The 20,090-nt window shown below is 49.5% G+C and overlaps 1 protein-coding gene across 1 annotated transcript in view; it reads right to left on the bottom strand.

Moving 5' to 3' along the window:
* Nucleotides 1-1,875: 1,875 nt before the first annotated feature.
* The window catches only part of LOC140207328 (uncharacterized), a 31,112-nt gene continuing 12,897 nt past the window's right edge, over nucleotides 1,876-20,090 (bottom strand). Inside the window, exons 7-9 of the mRNA XM_072275842.1 lie at nucleotides 9,070-9,212; nucleotides 6,791-6,855; nucleotides 1,876-2,451 (exon numbers count right to left, since the gene is read on the bottom strand). Coding sequence (XP_072131943.1) covers nucleotides 2,262-2,451; nucleotides 6,791-6,855; nucleotides 9,070-9,212 — 398 coding nt within the window. The 3' untranslated portion in view covers nucleotides 1,876-2,261. The remainder of the gene's footprint in view (nucleotides 2,452-6,790; nucleotides 6,856-9,069; nucleotides 9,213-20,090) is intronic.

The raw sequence follows: 20,090 nt of genomic DNA, 5'->3' as shown, positions 1-20,090 counted from the left end.
TAAAGCAGGGTGCTCAGAGTAAGCCTTGAAATTATCGGCCTGTGAGTTTGACGTCAGTGGTGGGTAAATTGATGGTAAATATTCTTAGGGATGGTATATATAATTATCTGGATAGATGGTCTGATTAGGAACAGTCAACATAGATTAGTGCGTAGAAGGTCATGTTTGACAAATGTTATTGAATTTTTGAAGTTACGACGAACGTTGACGATGGTAAAGCGGTGGATGTTTTCTATATGGACTTTTGTAAGGCCTTTGACAAGGTCCCACACGGAAGGTTGGTTAAGAAGGTAAAATCGTTTGGTATTAATATTGAAGTAGTAAAATAAATTCAGCAGTGGCTGAATAGGAGACGCCAAAGAGTGGCGGAGGTTAACTGTTTGTCAGATTGGAGGCCGGTGACTAGTGGTTTGCCTCAGGGATCTGTACTGAGACCAGTGAGACTCAGAGAGTGGTAACTGTGTGGAAGGGATTCCTGCAGAAGTGGTTGAAGCTGGTTGGATGTTGTCATTAAAAGTTAAATTGGACAGCTCGACGTACAGGAAAGGGATGGAGGGTTTTGGGATGAGTGCAGGTCTGTGGGACGAGATGACAGTAAGAGTTCAGCACGGACCAGAAGGGCCGAGATGGCCTTTTCCATGCTGTAAGTGTTATATGGTTATGTGCTTTTATGAGTGGAACGCTTATAAAATCAGTAGCGTTTGATGGATGGAACTCAGAGAAATGAGGGCGGCGGGTGATGGGAGGTGTTGTTGAAACCGATCGAATGTTTAAAGGCCTCGTTAAAGTAGATGTGGAGAGAAGGCTCCCCGTGACGGGACAGTCGAAGACCAGCGGACCTACATAGGAATGGAAGTCCGTCCTTTGAGAAAGAGATTGGGAGGAATTTATTTCGCCAGAGTATGGTTAGTCTGTGGAATGGGTTTTACAGGCGTCTGTGGAGGCCGACATTAGATATATTGAATGTTGACTGCTTCTGGATTAGTCAGGGTATGAAACAATACAGTGAAAATACTGGAGATTGCGGCTGAGAGGAAAATTGATCAGACATGATGAATGGTGCAGTAGACTCGATTGGCCAAATGGCCTATCACTGCTCCCATATCTTATGGAATAATTTTAAGCTGCTGTGTTGCTGGGTGTCACCGTCTCAGTGGATCTGTCCTGGGCACAACACATTTCATGCAAACACGAAGGACGTGTCATATTCCCGACTGAACAGCGCCAGACTTCGAAGCGTCAGCAGGCCCATCCCCCGGAGTGTGGTTAGCTACCGCTTTAGCTTTCAGGCACAGACTGCCAATTATTTCCCGTCAAAATTGTTTAATGGCAAATCTGTCGTAGGCGTCACCATGCTGAGCACTCAGTGCTCAACCGAAGGAGATCCATTTCGAGGACTAATTTTGTGATTTAATCTTTGGATTTCTTTACTGTCGTCTTGTTTGTTTCGAGTCTGAGTTTCAGTGTACTCCCGACCATTCTCTACACTTCCTATCACCACCACATACCTCTCGTTACAGAAGTAATTACAACGTTAGCAGTTTGAGAGGATTTGGGCTCAAATGGATCAAGTGATCGCCGGGACTTATTGCATCGCCGCCTGTTGTGCAGGCTGCAACGCACAAGGTCCTCAGAGGCGGCAGAGGGATGTAAACTCAGCCAGCTCCAACAAGGGCAGAACACTCCCCAGCATCGAGGACATCTTCAAGATGCCATGCCTCCAGAAGGTAGTATCCATCACAGAGTCCCTCACCCCGGGACAACCTCCCTGTTCGTTTCTGTCACCAGGGATGAGGCACAGGATCCGGAAAACTCAACGATTCAGGAACACCTTCTTCCCCTCCGGCATCATATTTTTGAACGCATGAGCACCACTTCGACATTTTAGAGGTACTTATTACACCTTACATTAACTTTACATCTTTGCGCTGTACAGATCGTGCAAGAATACAAATCTCAGGGCTGATAACTCGCAGATGATAAGTCAGGTGGCAAATATAGGAAACAGTCTTGATGCTGGCAGGGGGAGACAAGAACGTGAGGGGAAGGAAAATGGGGATGAGATAGGGGGAGGTGGCACGGGAGGAGTTATCAGAGAGAGCGAGTTCGGAGGGGCGAGGGTAAAGAGAGAGCGAGATGATGAGTAAGAGTGCCATAGGTGGGGAGATAGTAATTGGGTATGGGCGAGGAGCAGAGCGGATGGGTTTGTCAGAGTCGGGGATGCGAGCTGCAATTGGGGTAAGAGAATGGTGTCACTTGACTTAAGTCGGCCCCACGGGCTTCTGACAGAGATCCCGGATCTTTTCAGGAATATCCGCGCACGAGGGTGCAGGCTTCTCACAGATGAAACGGTGCCGATCATTTTTGCAACTGCTAAGCCAACCGGCGTTACATTCACTGCATTGGAACTTTCCAGCGTCCATCTTGTACACGACAGGAGAGCCCATTTTCCTATATTGGAGGGGTAAGCAATTTCAAAAGGTACAGCACAACTCTAGCAGGCAAACGTGTATCAGTCACCAAAGTAATCCCACTGACTCAATCACTCCTCACTGACCGGTGTCAGATTTCAGAATGCTCCCATCTCCTCATCGACCGGTGTCAGTCCACAAAGTACTCCCACTGACATAATATCTCCTCATCGACCGGTGTCTGCTTCGAAAATACTCCCACTAACTCGATGTCCACTCACTGACCGGTGTGAGTCCACAAAATACTCGCACTAACTCAATCTCTCCTCACCGACGGGTGTCAGACCCGAAAATACTCCCACTGACTCAATCTGTCCTCACCGACCGGTGTCAGATCCCCAAAATACTCCCACTGACTCAATCTGTCCTCACCGACCGTTGTCAGTCCCCAAAATACTCCCACTGACACAATCACTCCTCATCGACCGATGTCCCTCCACAAAATACTTCCACTGACACAATATCTCCTCACCGACCGGTGCTATTCCCCAAAATACTCCCACTGACACAATCTCTCCTCACCGACCGGTGTCAGTCCCCAAAATACTCCCACTGACTCATTCTGTCCTCACCGACCGGTGTCAGATCCCCAAAATGCTCCCACTGACTCAATCTGTCCTCACCGACCGGTGTCAGTCCCCAAAATACTCCCACTGACTCAATCACTCCTCACCGACCGGTGTCAGTCCCCAAAATGCTCCCACTGACTCAATCACTCCTCACCGACCGGTGTCAGACCCCAAAATATTCCCACTGACTCAATCACTCCTCACCGACCGGTGTCAGTCCCCAAAATACTCCCACTGACACAATATCTCCTCACCGACCGGTGATATTCCCCATATTACTCCCACTGACTCAAGCTCTGCTCACCGACTGGTGTCAGATCCCAAAATATTCTCACTGACACAATCGCTCCACACTGACCGGTGTCTGTCCCAAAATATTCCCACTGACTCATTCTCTCCTCATCGACCGGTGTCCCTCCACAAAATACTCCCACTGACATAATATCTCCTCACCGACCTGTGTCTGCTTCGAAAATACTCCCACTAACTCGATGTCCACTCACTGACCGGTGTGAGTCCACAAAATACTCGCACTAACTCAATCTCTCCTCACCGACCGGTGTCAGTCCCCAAAATACTCCCACTGACTCAATCTGTCCTCACCGACCGGTGTCAGATCCCAAAATACTCCCACTGACTCAATCTGTCCTCACCGACCGGTGTCAGTCCCCAAAATACTCCCACTGACTCAATCTGTCCTCACCGACCGGTGTCAGTCCCCAAAATACTCCCACTGACACAATCACTCCTCATCGACCGATGTCCCTCCACAAAATACTTCCACTGACACAATATCTCCTCACCGACCGGTGCTATTCCCCATATTACTCCCACTGACTCAAGCTCTGCTCACCGACTGGTGTCAGATCCCAAAATATTCTCCCTGACACAATCGCTCCACACTGACCGGTGTCTGTCCCAAAATATTCCCACTGACTCATTCTCTCCTCATCGACCGGTGTCCCTCCACAATATACTCCCACTGACATAATATTCCTCACCGACCGGTGTCTGCTTCGAAAATACTCCCACTAACTCGATGTCCACTCACTGACCGGTGTGAGTCCACAAAATACTCGCACTAACTCAATCTCTCCTCACCGACCGGTGTCAGTCCCCAAAATACTCCCACTGAGTCAATCTGTCCTCACCGACCGGTGTCAGATCCCAAAATACTCCCACTGACTCAATCTGTCCTCACCGACCGGTGTCAGTCCCCAAAATACTCCCACTGACTCAATCACTCCTCACCGATCGGTGTCAGTCCCCAAAATACTCCCACTGACTCAATCTGTCCTCACCGACCGGTGTCAGTCCCCAAAATGCTCCCACTGACTCAATCACTCCTCACCGACCGGTGTCAGACCCCAAAATATTCCCACTGACTCAATCATTCCTCACCGACCGGTGTCAGTCCCCAAAATACTCCCACTGACACAATATCTCCTCACCGACCGGTGATATTCCCCATATTACTCCCACTGACTCAAGCTCTGCTCACCGACTGGTGTCAGATCCCAAAATATTCTCACTGACACAATCGCTCCACACTGACCGGTGTCTGTCCCAAAATATTCCCACTGACTCATTCTCTCCTCATCGACCGGTGTCCCTCCACAAAATACTCCCACTGACATAATATCTCCTCACCGACCTGTGTCTGCTTCGAAAATACTCCCACTAACTCGATGTCCACTCACTGACCGGTGTGAGTCCACAAAATACTCGCACTAACTCAATCTCTCCTCACCGACCGGTGTCAGTCCCCAAAATACTCCCACTGACTCAATCTGTCCTCACCGACCGGTGTCAGATCCCAAAATACTCCCACTGACTCAATCTGTCCTCACCGACCGGTGTCAGTCCCCAAAATACTCCCACTGACTCAATCTGTCCTCACCGACCGGTGTCAGTCCCCAAAATACTCCCACTGACACAATCACTCCTCATCGACCGATGTCCCTCCACAAAATACTTCCACTGACACAATATCTCCTCACCGACCGGTGCTATTCCCCATATTACTCCCACTGACTCAAGCTCTGCTCACCGACTGGTGTCAGATCCCAAAATATTCTCCCTGACACAATCGCTCCACACTGACCGGTGTCTGTCCCAAAATATTCCCACTGACTCATTCTCTCCTCATCGACCGGTGTCCCTCCACAAAATACTCCCACTGACATAATATTCCTCACCGACCGGTGTCTGCTTCGAAAATACTCCCACTAACTCGATGTCCACTCACTGACCGGTGTGAGTCCACAAAATACTCGCACTAACTCAATCTCTCCTCACCGACCGGTGTCAGTCCCCAAAATACTCCCACTGACTCAATCTGTCCTCATCGACCGGTGTCCCTCCACAAAATACTCCCACTGACTCAATCTGTCCTCACCGACCGGTGTCAGACCCCAAAATACTCCGACTGACTCAATCTGTCCTCACCGACGGGTGTCAGTCCCCAAAATACTCCCACTGACGCAATCACTCCTCACCGAGCAGTGTTAGTCCCCAAAATACTCCCACTGACTCAATCACTCCTCACCGACCGGTGTCCCTCCACAAAATACTCCCACTGACTCAATCTCTCCTCACCGAACGGTGTCTGTCCCCAAAATACTCCCACTGACTCAATCTCTCCTCACCGAACGGTGTCTGTCCCCAAAATACTCCCACTGACTCAATCTCTCCTCACCGATTGGTGCTATTCCCCATATTACTTCACCTGACTCAAGCTCTGCTCACCGACTGGTGTCAGTCCCCAAAATAGTCCCACGGACTCTCTCTCTCCTACATACCTGTTCCCGTTTCCAAAATACTCTCAATGACCCCTTCTTCACAACCCTGTATCAGTCCCCAAATTATCTCTTGCCCAACGCTCTACCCACACAGCTTTATCAGTCCCCAAAATAACCTCACTCTCACACTTTCTCCCCACAGTACGATGTCATTCACCAAGTTACTCCCGGAACCCCAGCCTCTTCCCCACGACCCTCGCGTCCGTCCCAAAGATACTCCCACAGCCTCAGTCTCTCCACACAGAACGCTGAAAGTCCCCAAACAAACTCACTGCCCCACTGACCCCACAGCCCTGTCTCCTTCCCCAAAATACTCACACTGACACACTCTCTCTCTCCCGAGGCCGCATGACGGTCCCAAAATGCTTCCACTTCCCACTCTCACCCGTCAGCCCCGTGCTAGTCCCCAATATGACCCCACTGCCCAAACCTCTCCCTACAGAGCTGTGTCAATCACGAACACGCTCCCACTTCGTACTCTCTTCTGACAGTCCACGTCAGCCCACAAATTGACCCAACTGCCTGGTCTATACCAACAGCCCGTGTCGGTCCCCAAACTAATCGCCTTGTCCAATCTACCCCTACGGACCCGTGTCGGTCGCCACTCCTTCTTCACAGTGGCTCTACCCAAATAGTCGCACTGAGGCATTTTTCTTGCCACAGATCTATGTCATTTCCCAAAACACTCCTCCTTTACACTTTCTTCCCGCAGACCGCGTCAGTCAGCAGTTAATCACACTGCCCACAAAATAGTCCTACTGCCTGACTCTCTCCCTAGAGACCTGTTTCTGTCACCAAAATATCCCCAGTGACCCACCCCTCACCACTCAATTGTGACAGTCCCGAAAAGTTCCCCGTACACCACTTCCCCCAGAGGCACGTGCCAGTCCCCAAAATTAATCCCACTGCCTAATCTCTCCCGAAAAACCTGCATGAACCCAAATCTCACCCCGCTTCACATGATCCAATCCAGTATGAGTCTCGTCGGCCGCGGAGAGCATTTTTGACAAAATTCTGTGAAAATCAATTGCTAAAATTAATAATTGAAATCCAGCACAATTTACGGAGCGTCACTCAGTGTCTGACCCCGGGGGTGTGTAATGGGACGGGGTGGAGGGAAATTCAGTTTGTGTCTGACAACGGGAGTCTTGATTGTAAGGTCTGGATGAAGCTTTGCTCTGTGTCTGAAGGCGTGGTTCACAATGTGTCTGACCCCGGGAGTGTATGATGGAACGTTGCGGAGGGGAGCTTCACTCTGTGTCTGACCCGAGGAGTCTGTGCTGAAGGCAGTTTTACTCTGTGTCTGACTCAAGGATTGTGTGATTGGACAGTGTGGAGAAGATAACCACTATTTCTGACCCCGGGAGTGTGTGATGGGACGGTGCCGAGGGAGATTCACTCTGTGTCTGACACTGGGAGTGTGTGATGGGACGGTGTGGAGGGAGATTCGCTCTCTGTCTGACCCCGGGGAATGTGTGATAGGACGGTGTGGAGGAGATTTACTTTGTGTCTGATACCGAGAGTGTGTGATGGGACAGTGTGGAGGGAGTTTCACTCTGTGTCTGTTCTCCGGAGTGTGTGATGGGAAATTGCGGAGGGAGCTTCACTCTATCTGATCCCGGGACTGTATGATGAGACGGTGTGGAGGGAGATTCACACTATTTCTGACCCCGGGTGTGTGTGACGGGACGGTGTGGAGGGGATTTACTCAGTGTCTGACCCCGAGAGTGTGTGATGGGGCAGTGTGGAGGGCGTTTCGCTCTGTGTCTGTCCTCCAGAGTGTGTGATGGGAAGTTCCGGAAGGAGCTTCACTCTGTCTGACTCCGGGAGTGTGTGACGGTACAGTGTGGAGGGAGCTTCACTCTATCTGGTCCCGGAAATGTGTGATGGGACAGTGCAGAGGGAGATTCACTCTGTTTATGACCCCGGGGAGTGTGTGATGGGACAGTGTGGAGGAAATTTCACTCTGTGTCTGAGCGCCAGAGCGTGTGATGGGACGGTGCGGAGGAAACGTCACTCTGTCTGACCCCGGGAGTCTGTGATGCCACAGTATGGAGGGAGATTCTCTTTGTGTATGACCCCTTGACTGTGTGACGGGAAGGTGCGGAGGTAGATCCACTCTGCGTCCGACAATGGAGTGTGTGCTGGGACGCTGTGTACAAAGATTCACACTGTGTCTGATCCCGATAGTGTGTGAAGGGGTGTTGCAGAGGGAGTTTCTGTCCGTGTCTTATCCCAGGAATGTGTGATGGGACAGTATGGAGGGATCTTCACTCTGTGTCTTACCCCGAGAGTGTGTGATAAGTTGGTTCGGAAGGAGATCTATTCTGTTTCTGACCTCGATTGTGTGTGATGGGGCAGTGTAGAGAGAGATTCACGCTGTGTATGACCCCTTGACTATGTGACGGGAAGGTGTTCAGCGAGCTTCACTCTGTGACTAACCCCGAGAGTGTGTGATGGGACGGTGTGGAGGGAGCTTCACTGTGTACCTGTCTACTGGAGAGTGTGATGTGACCGTGCGGAGGGAGATTCACACTGCTTCTGACACAGGGATTGCGTTTGGGACGGAGTGGAGAGAGCTTCACTCTGTGTCTGTCCCCGGGAGTGTGTGAAGGGGCGGTGTGGATGGAGATTCACTCTGTTTCTGACCCCGGGAGTATGTGATGGGACGTTGCGGAGAGAGTTTCCCTTTGTGTCTGACCCCGGGAGTGTGTGATGGGACGGTGTAGAGGCAGCTTCAATCTACGTCTGACAGCCGAAACGTGTAATGGGACGGTGTGGCGGGAGCTTCACTCTGTTTTTGAACAAGGGAGTGTGTGATGAGATGGTGAAACGGGAGATTCATTCTGTGTATGACTCCTTGAAGGTGTGATGGGAGGCTACGGCTTGAGCTTCACTCTGTGTCTGACCCCGGGAATGTGTGATGGGACGGTGCGGAGGGAGATTCACTCTGTGTCTGACCCCGGGAGTGTGTGATGGGACGGTGGGGAGGGAGATTCACTCTGTGTCTGACTCCGGGAGTGTGTGATGGGACGGTGCGGAGGGAGATTCACTCTGTGTCTGACCCCGGGAGTGTGTAATGGGGCTGTGTGGAGGAAGCATCTCTCTCTGTCTGACTCCGGGAGTGTGTGATGGGAGTGTATTCTGGGTGTTCACTCTCTGTCTGATCTCGCGGGTGTGTGATGATTCCTGTGTTACGGTGGGATCTTCTCTTGCTGTGATACATACCGCTTCAAGCTTTGAATCGATTTCCAGCAGCCTTGAATCAAGGTTTGAGCATTCTTGCATCGCTTCGTGGAAAGATGTTTCAGACGTGGATACGTAATAACATCGGTCTTTATTTGGGATCCATTCATCGGAACACGGTTGTCCTTGAAATCAGGAACAAGGAAGAGTGAAAAACAGAGTGAATCTTCCTTCACACTTTCCCATGACACACACGAGGGGTGACACACAGAGCGAATTTTCCTCCACGCGGTCCAATCACGCACACCCGATATCAGACACAGAGAGAATCTCTCCCATGCCGTCCCAACGCACATTAACAGGATCAGGCACAGAGTGAAGTTCCCTCCACATCATCCGTCACACTCCCGGGGTCAGACACGGACTGAATCTCTTACACATTGGCACAACGGACACGCCCCGGAGAGACACAGAATGAAGTTCCCTCCACAACGTCGCATCAGAAATTCACAGGATCAGGCAACGAGTGAAGTTCCATCCACATCATCGATCACAGACTCTCCGGTCAATCACAGATTGATCTACCTCTATCCCCTCCCTGATATACTCACGGAGTCAGATACAAAGTGATGCTCCTTACACACTGTCCCATCACAGACTCGGGATGTCAGACACAGAATGATGCTCCCTCCACACCGTGCCATCACAGACTCCAAGGATCAAACACGGAATGAATCTCACTCCACAGCGCCTCATCACACAGCCTCTGCGTCAGACCCAGAGTGAAGTTCCCTCCGCACTTTCCCACAGCAATGGTGTCAGGCACAGAGCGATGATCCCTCGAAGCGTCATATCGGGCACATTCACCGGGTTAGAGGCGCGGTGTCCTATCCAGAGACTCACGGAATCAGATAGTGACTGATGTTTTCCTCCCACCACACGCTCCCGGGATCAGAAACATACTGAAGCTCCCTCCACACCCTCCCTTCCCAGTGCACACACTCCCGGGGTCAGACGTGGAGGGATGCTTCACCTCTACCATTCATCAGAAATTGGCAAATTTCACCCTTCGTCCATTCGAAAGTTCTGAGCTCGTTTTCGAAGATGGAGAGGTTGTTTTTGAGGACAGAAAAGTTCTCGAGACAGTCGTAGTTGGAGAGATTCAGCTCCTGGATCTGTTGTCGATATTCGGTCTGTGTCCTGTTCATCTACAAATACTGTTCCCAAAGTAGCTGGTATTTTATGTCAGAGGTGATCTGAGACTGACGAATCTGTTTTGCGTTTATAGTGACAGGTGAGACAGCGTCACGGTGCTGGGCAGTTCTCGGTAATCGGAGTGTTAGTGTCACCTTGTGGTGCGATGAGATTCATACTGAGAAGCGTGTAGGTGTCATGGTGCGCTGCGCTGCGGTGGACGTTGAGAAGCACTGACGAGAGTTAGGGTGAGAGGCGTGTTTTTGTCACGGTACAGATCATGCCTGTGGACTGGTGAGGGGCCTATCAGTGTCAGGAGAGAGCGGCGTGTTGATGATAAGGGGACGGGTGTGTTGGTGTCACAGTGAGAGGGCACTTTGCCACCGTGAGGTGCCTGTCTGTGTCAAGCTGACGGGTATATCAGTGTCCCGCGAGGTTTTCCTTGGAGTTATGATGGGGATTCGTCAGTATTAGGGTGATGATTAATTCCGTTACACAGTGAGGGTTGCGGGTAGGGACGTGTCTTCGTCACTATGATGGGTGGTTCTGTGTCTCCATGAGAGGTGTGCCGAGTCACTGTGAGGTTTACCGGGATGTCACGGTGAGGGATTTGTCGGAATCACACTGAAGGGTCTCTCGGTATCACGGTGAGTGGAGTGTCTGTGCCATCGTGTTTGGTGCGCTGGTGTCACAGATGAAGGTGTCGCCCCTAGGAGCGTAACAGTAACACGGCCAGGGGCATGTCGATGTTACAGTGAGGGGTACACTGCAGCCATGTCTGTGTAACTGTGAGGGTCGTGTCCGTGTCACGGTTAGGAGCATTTCCAAGGGTTTAGATCGGGCAGAGTTTGTTTAGTGTGTCCAGGACGGATTACTGTCACAGTATGCTGACAGGCCGACCAGGGGGAATGCCATACTAGATCCAGAACTAGGTAATGAACCGGGTCAGGTCACAAATCTCTCAGTGCGTGAGCATCTGTGGGACAGTGACCACCGCTCTCTGGCCGTTAGCATTATCATGGAAAAGGATAGAATCAAAGAGGACAGGAAAAGTTTTAAATTGTGAAAGGCAAATTATGATGCTATAAGACTAGAACTTGCGGGTGTGAATTGGGATGATGTTTTTGCAGGGAAATGTACTATGGGCAGGTGGTCGATGTTTAGAGAACTCTTTCGGGATGTAAGCGATAAATGTGTCCCTGTGAGGAAGATATAGAATGGTAGGGTGAAGGAATCATGCGTAACAAGTGAGGTGGAAAATCTAGTCAGGTGGAAGAAGGCAGCATACATGAGGTTTAGGAAGCAAGGCTCAGATGGGTCCATTGAGGAATATAGGGAAGCAAGAAAAGAGCTTAACAAGGGGTTGAGAAGAGCAAGAACGGGGCATGAGAAAACCTAGGCGAGTAGGGTAATGGAAAACCCCAAGGCATCCTTCAATTATGCGAAGAACAAAAGGATGACAGGAGTGAAGGTAGGACCTATTAGAGATAAATGTGGGAAGATGTGCCTGGAGGCTGTGGAAGTGAGCGAGGTCCTCACTGAATACTCCTCTTCGGTATTCACGAATGAGAGGGAACTTGATGATGGTGAGGACAATATGAGTGAGGCTGATGTTCTAGAGTATGTTGATATTAAGGGAGAGCAGGTGTTGGAGTTGTTAAAATACATTAGGACAGTAAAGTCCCCGGGGCCTGACGGAATATTCCCCAGGCTGCTCCACGAGGCGAGAGAAGAGATTGCTAAGCCTCTGGCTAGGATCTTTACGTCCTCGTTGTCCACGGGAATGGTACCGGAGGATTGGAGGGAGATGGGCAAATAGATGAGGGTAGTGCAGTGGATGTGATCTATATGGATTTAGTAAATCATTTGACAAGGTTCCACACCGTAGGGTTATTCAGAAAGTCTTAAGGCATGGGATCCAGGAAAGTTTGGACAGGTGGATTCAGAATTGGCTTGCCGGCAGAAGGCAGAGGGTGGTGGTGGAGGGAGTACATTTAGATTGGAGGATTGTGACTAGTGGTGTCCCACAACGATCTGTTCTGGGACCTCTACTTTTCGTGATTTTTATCTAACGATCTGGATGTGGGGATAGAAGAGTGGGTTGGCAAGTTTGCAGACGACACAAAGGTTGGTGGTGCTCTATATAGTGTAGAGGATTGTCAAAGATTGCAGAGAGACATTGATAGGATGCGGAAGTCGGCTGAGAAATGGCAGATGGAGTTGAACCCAGAGAAGTGTGAGGTGGTACACTTAGGAAGGTCAAACTCCAAGGCAGAGTACAAAGTAAATGGTAGGATTCTTGGTAGTGTGGAGGAGCAGAGGGATCTCGGGGTACATGTCCACAGATCCCTGAAAGTTGCCTCACAGGTGGATAGGGTAGTTAAGAAAGATTATGGGCTGTTTGCTTTCATAAGTCGAGGGATGGAGTTTAAGCGTCTCGATGTAATGATGCAGCTCTATAAAACTCTGGTTAGGCCACACTTGGAGTATTGTGTCCAGTTCTGATCACCTCACTATAGGAAGGATGTGGAAGCATTGGAAAGGGTACACAGGAGATTTACCAGGATGCTGCCCGGTTTAGAGAGTATGCATTATGATCTGAGATTAATGGAGCTAGGGCTTTACTGTTTGGAGAGAAGGAGGATGAGAGGAGACATGATAGAGGTGTACAAGATAACAAAAGGAATAGATAGAGTGGATAGCTAGCACCTCTTCCCCAGGGCACCACTGCTCAATACAAGAGGACATGGCTTTAAGTTAAGGGGTGGGAAATTCAAGGGGGATATTAGAGGAAGTTTTTTGTAATTAGAGAGTAGTTGGTGCGTGGAATGCACTGCCTGAGTCAGTGGTGGAGCCAGTTACACTAGTGAAGTTTAAGAGACTACTAGACAGGTATATGGAGGAATTTAATGTGGGGGTTTATATGGGAGCCAGGTTTTGAGGGTCGGCACAACATTGTGGGCCAAAGGGCCTGTACTGTGCAGTATTATTCTATGTTCTATTTCTGTGTAGTGTACAAACGTCTGTCGGTGCTATGGCGACAGGATTGTTAGTGTTATGCTGAATGTTGAATCGGTGTGAGTAGGAAGTCGAAGAAGGAAGACTAAGAGTCGGAGCGTGGGTGCGGAGGAAGCCATTTTTGAATTTTTCGTTTTTTTATTCTTTCGGAGTTCAGAGAGGCAGGACTGCGCAGGCGTGTGACGTCGGGCAGTGAAGCGCGGACGATGTAAAAGGAACAGAGCCTCATAGAGCGGGCAGCGTAGTCTGCGGGCTGCGGAGTGAGCCGGGAGCAGACTGGAGACTTAAGGGCTTCGGCTCAACGGGCTCATCGGAAACGGGCGAGGCGAGGAAGGTTTGGTATACATATTTTGTTGTTATTTGAGCAGCGGGGCAGTATGAGTGTCAGGGCAGTTTGTTGTTCTCGGTGCCGGATGTGGGAGGCCCTGGAGTCTCCAAGCCTCCCAGACTTCCACATCTGCGCCAGGTGCGCCGAGATGCAGCTCCTAAGAGACCGCGTTAGGGAACTAGAGCTGCAGTTCGAAACCTCCATCTGGTCAGGGAGACTGAGGAGTTGATAGAGAGGAGTTACAGGCAGGTGGTCACACCAGGGCCACGGGAGGCAGACAAGTGGGTCACGGTTAGGAGAGGGAAGGGGAAGAGTCAGGTAATAGAGAGTACCCCGGTGGCGGTACCCCTTGATAATAGGTACTCCTGTTTGAGTACCGTTGGCGCGGAACGGCTTACCCGGGAGAAGTGACAGTGGCCGTGCCTCCGGCACAGGGTCCGGCCCTTTAGCTCAGAAGGGTAGGGAAAGGAAGAGGAGACAGTTGTAGGAGGGGAATCGATAGTAACAGGGTCAGATAGGCGATTCTGTGGACGCAGTCCAGAGACCCGGATGGTGTTTGCCTCCCTGGTGCCAGGGTCCGGGATATTTCTGATGGCATCCAAGATATCCTGAAGTGGGAGGGTGAGAATCCAGAGGTCGTGGTACATATAGGTACCAATGACATAGGTAGGAAAAGGGAAGAGGTCCTGAAAGGAGAATATAGGGAGTTAGGAAGGGAGTTGAGGAGAAGGACCGCAAAGGTAGTCATCTCGGGATTACTGCCTGTGCCACGCGACAATGAGAGTAGGAATGCGATGAGGTGGAGGATAAATGTGTGGCTGAGGGATTGGAGCAGGGGGCAGGGATTCAAGTTTTTGGATCATTGGGACCTCTTTTGGCGCGGGTATGACCTGTTGAAAAAGGACGGGTTACACTTGAATCCTAGGCGGGGAGATTTGCGAGGTCTACAGAGGTGACTTTGAACTAGAATGGTTGGGGGGTGGGAATCAAAGTAAAGAGACTAGGAGGGAGGAGGTTAGTTCACAACAGGGGGATGGGAAGAAGTGCAGAGAGACAGAGGGCTGTAAAATGAGGGTAGAATCAAAAAGTAGTAAGGTGAAAATTAAAAGTGGCAGGCCGGCAAATCCAGGGCAAAAATCAAAAAGGGCCACTTTTCAACATAATTTTATAGGGACTGAGAATGCTGTAAAAGCAAGCCTGAAGGATTTGTGTGTCAATGCAATTAATGTTCGTAACAAGGTGGATGAATTAAATGTGCAGGTTTGTTATTAATGAATATGACATAGTTGGGATCACAGAGACATGGCTCCAGGGTGACCAAGGACGGGAGCTCAACATTCAGGGATATTCAATATTTAGGAAGGATAGGCATGAAAGAAAAGGAGGTGGGGTGGCGTTGCTGGTTAGAGAGGAGATTAACGCAATAGAAAGGAAGGACATTAGCAGGGAGGGTGTGGAATCAAAATGGGTAGAGCGGCATAACACTAAGGGGCAGAAAACGCTGGTGAGAGTTGTGTACAGGCCACTTAACAGTAGTAGTGAGGTTGGGGATGGCATTAAATAGGAAAATAGAAATGCGTGCCATAAAGGAACAGCAGTTATAATGGGTGACTTCAATCTGCATATAGATTGGGTGAACCAAATTGGTAAGAGTGCTGAGGAAAGGGATTTCTTAAAATGTATACGGGGTGGTTTTTTGAACTGGCGTGTCGAGGAACCAACTAGAGAGAAGGCCATTCTAGATTAGGTATTGAGCAATGAGGAAGGGTTAATTAGCAATCTTACCGCGAGAGGCCCCTAGGTAAGAGTGACCATAATATGGTGGATTTTTTTCATTAAATTGGAGAGTGACATAGTTAATCCAGAAACAAAGGTTCTGAACTTAAAGAAGGGTAACTTTGAAGGTATCAGACGTGAATTAGCTAAGATAGACTGACAAATGACACTTAAAAGGTTGACGGTGGATATGCAATGGCAAGCATTTAAAGATCGCATCGATGAACTACAACATTTGTTCATCCCGGTCTGGCAAAAGAATAATTCAGGGAAGGTAGTGCACCCATGGCTGACAAGGGAAATTAGGGATAGTATCAATTCCAAAAAAGGAACATACAAATTGTCCAGAAAAAGCGGATCACCTGAGGACTGGGAGAAGTTCAGAGTCCAGCAGAGGAGGACGAAGGGCTTAATTAGGAAAGGGAAAACAGATTATCAGAGAAAACTGGCAGGGAACATGAAAACTGACTGTAAAAGCTTTTTTAAATATGTGAAAAGAAAAAGATTGGTTACGACAAATGTATGCCCCTTTTAGCTTGACATAGATAAATTGATTATGGGGAGTAAGGAAATGGCAGACCAAATGAATACCTACTTTGGTTCTGTCTTCACTAAGGAGGACATAAATAATTTTCCGTAAATAGTAGGAGACGGAGGTACTAGTGAGATGGATGAACTGAGGGAAATACATGTTAGTAGGGAAGTGGTGTTAGCTAAATAGTTCCTGAGGATTGGAGGGTGCCTAATGCAACCCCGCTTTAAAAGAGAGAGAGAGAGAGAGACCGGGGAATTATAGACCGGTTCGCCTGACACCAGTGGTGGGGAAAATGCTAGAGTCAAAGATGTGATAACAGCTCACATGGAAAGCGGTGAAATCATCGCACAAATTCAGCATGGATTTGTGAAAGGAAAATCATGTCTGACGAATCTCATAGAATTTTTTGAGGATGTCACTGGTAGAGTGGATGGAAGAGAACCAGTGGATGTGGAATATTTGGATTTTCAAAAGGCTTTTGACAAGGTCCCACACAGGAGAGTAGTGTGCAACCTGAAAGCACATGACATTGGGGTAAGGTATTGCTGTAGATAGAGAATTGGTTGGCAGATAGGATTCAAAATGTGTGAATAAACGGGACCTTTTCAAAATGGCAGGCAGTGACTAGTGGGGTGCCGGAAGACTCAGTGCCGGGACCCCAGTTGTTTACAATATATATTGATGACTTAGATGAGGAAATTCAATGTAGCATCTCCTAGTTTGCGGATGACACGAAGCTGGGCGGCAGTGTTAGCTGTGAGGAGGATGAAAAGAGGATGCAGGGTGACTTGGATAGGTTAGGTGAGTGGGCAAATTCATGGCAGATGCAACTTAATGTAGATAAATGTGAGGTTATCCACTTTGGTGCCAAAAACAGGAAAACAAATTATTATCTGAATGGCGGCCGATTAGGAAAAGGGAAGGTGCAACGAGACCTGGGTGTCATTATACAGCAGTCATTGAAACTGGGCATGCAGGTACAGCAGGCGGTGAAAAAGGCGAATGGTATGCTGGCATTCATAGCAAAAGGATTCGAATACAGGAGCAGGGAGGTACTACTGCAGCTGTACAAGTCCTTGGGAGACCACACCTGGAGTATTGTGTGCAGTTTTGGTACCCTAATGATATCTCAGGATATTTAGCCGTGACTTTGATCCAGAATGCCGGCAGAGATGTTATATCAAACATACTTTTCAGCCCGCCGTCATTTGTAAGCTTGAGGAGTTGATCTCCTTCCCGCGCTGACATGCATGACGCGCGGGTAATGACGTCGTGTGCTTTCAAGCTCCTCAGTGACCGAGACAGTAAATGAGGACAGGCTCGGATGAGTCCTGTCGCTAAATTATATCGTTTTCTCCTGGCCCTGTAGCGCATGCTTTGCGGCCCGGTGATTGGGGACCACTGCCTTAATCTGAGGAAAGGCATTCTTGCCGGAGTGGGTGTACAAAGAAGGTTCACCAGATTGATTCCTGGTATGGCAGGACTTTCATATGATGAACGACTGGATCGACTAGGCTTATACTCGCCGGAATTTAGAAGATTGAGGGGGGGATCTTATCGAAACGTATAAAATTCTAAAGGGATTTCACAGGCTAGATGCAGGAAGATTGTTCCCGCTGTTGGGGAAGTCCAGAACGAGGGGTCACAGTTTGAGGATAAAGGGGAAGCCTTTTAGGACCAAGATTAGGAAAAACTTCTTCACACAGAGAGTGGTGAATCTGTGAATTCTCTGCCACAGGAAACAGTTGAGGCCAGTTCATTGGCTCTATTTAAGAGGGAGTTAGATATGGCCCTTGTGGCTAAAGTGATCAGGGGGTATGGAGAGAAGGCTGGTACAGGGTTCTGTGTTGGATGATCAGCCATGATCATACTGAATGGCGGTACAGGCTCGAAGGGCCGAATGGCCTACTCCTGCACCTATTTTCTATGTTTCTATGTTTCACTCCTGTCATCCTTTTTTTATTCACATAATTGAAGAATGCATTGGGGTTTTCCTTTACCCTACTCGCCAAGGCCTTCTCATGCCCCCTTCTTGCTCTTCTCAGCCCCTTCTTATGCTCCTTTCTTGTTTCCCTATATTCCTCAATTGACCCATCTGATCGTTGCTTCCTCAACCACATGTATGCTGCCTTCGTCCACCTAACTAGATTTTCCACCTCACTTGTCACCCATGGTTCCTCCACCCTACCATTCTTTATCTTCCTCACCGGGACAAATTTATCCCTAACATCCTGCAAGAGATCTCTAAACATCGACCACATGTCCATGGTACATTTCCGTCTACTCTACCCCATTCCACTCTCCCGTGATAAGACAGAAAACGAAACACTTTCAGCCCTATCTCACCGTGGTCAGACACAGTCTGCTGCTCTTCTTCCTCGTCAGATCACACAACACAGAGGTCAGATACGCAAGAAGCTCCCTCCACACCATCCTATCGCACACTCCCGGGTGAAAAACAGAGAGACGTCTGCTCCATACCCTCCCACCATGAAATCGAGCGGTCAGGCATAGAATTAAGCGACTCTCACAGTTTCCATTTGCACACTCCAGGGATCAGGCACAGTGTAGCTGCTTCAGCACCGTCTGATTACTGACACCTTGTGAAAGACATGGAGTGAAGCTCTCTTCCACTCTCCCGTGACACACGAGCAGGATCAGAAACAGACCCATCACAGACACCTGGAGTCAGTTATACAGCGTTGGTCTCCGCACGCCATTCAGTCACAGACTTGCTGATGGGTCGGACACACATTGCGTTCCATCCGCAATGACCCGTCACACACTCCCGGGAACAGACGAAGAATGACGCACTTGTTCTCACGGGTCCATCATCCTCCCCCCGGTGTCAGACACAGAGTTATGCTCCTTCCACAATGTCCCGGGTTCAGCCTCAGACTGAAGCTTTCTGTCCACCACACTATCACACACTCCTTGGGTCAGACATGGAGTGAAGCTCCCTGCACACTGTCACATCACACAGTCCTGCGGGCACACACAGAGTCAACCTCCGCCCATATTGCCCCATTACTCCCGCCCGTGATTAGACAGGCAATGAAACGCTGTCGGCACCATCCCACCGCATACTCCTGTGGTCAGACACAGTATGATGCTCCTTCTACCCCGTCACATCACACAACACAGGGTCGGGAAACCGGAGATGCTCCCCCCGCACCGTTCTATCACTCACCCCTGGTGACAGACACAGAGCGGAACACCATCCAGGCACGCTTCACTGTTCCCGATGTCAGACAGACACATGCCCCCCCTCCCAAACCCACTCACCCACTCCCCACCTCGGCTATTTCTTCCCTCATCACTGTGTCACAAACAGAGTCCAATCATACACACACGGGATGAGACACAGATTTAAGCTTCCTGCACAAGGTCAGATCACACAATAAAATGGTCACACGCAGATGGAATCTCTCTCTCCGTGTCTCATCACACACTACAGGCGTCAGACGTGTAGTGAAGCTCCCTTCCACATTGTACCATCATACACTCCCAGAGTCAGACACTGAGTTTAGCTCCTTCTACAAAGCCTCGTCACGTACTGCCTGGGTCAGAAACAGAGTGAACCTCTCTCTCCATGGGCTCATTACACATTCCAATGATCAGACGTGGAGTGATTTTTCCTGCACACCGTCCAATTACACTCTTCCCGTGTTAGATTCTGAATGTTACGCCTTCCACACCGTTTCATTACACACTGTCGGGGTCAGACACAGAGTGAATCTACCTCCACACCGCCCCTCATACACTCCCTGAGAAAAAGATCAGAATTTAGATCCTTCCTCAAAGTCCAATCTCACAGAGCCTTGGTGAGACACACTGTGAATCTCTCTCTCCACAAACCCATCACACACTCCAGCGGTTAGACACGGAAAGAAACTCCTTTCGCTCACACAACAAATCTCAGATGGAGACCGATTCTCCACTTCGTCTTCTCAACACGCCATAGAGCAAACTGTGTGACACAAAGGGAACCTGCCTTCTCACCGTCCCATCACACACTCCCGAGAATAACACAGTGCGAATCTCTCTCCTCACGTCCCATCACACACTCCCGTGGTCAGACACAGAATGAATCTCCCTCCACACGGCCACATGGCACACCACCGAGTCTAACAAAGTGTAAATCTCCCTCCTTACGTTTGATCACACACTCCCTGGCGACTCACAGAGTGAAGCTCTCTCTGAACCGTCCCA

Source organism: Mobula birostris, chromosome 13 (genome assembly GCF_030028105.1).
Source record: "Mobula birostris isolate sMobBir1 chromosome 13, sMobBir1.hap1, whole genome shotgun sequence".
Classification (NCBI taxonomy): Eukaryota; Metazoa; Chordata; class Chondrichthyes; order Myliobatiformes; family Myliobatidae; genus Mobula; species Mobula birostris.
Note: the sequence above shows the minus strand (reverse complement) of the source record. Positions and strands in the feature narration are given on the sequence as shown.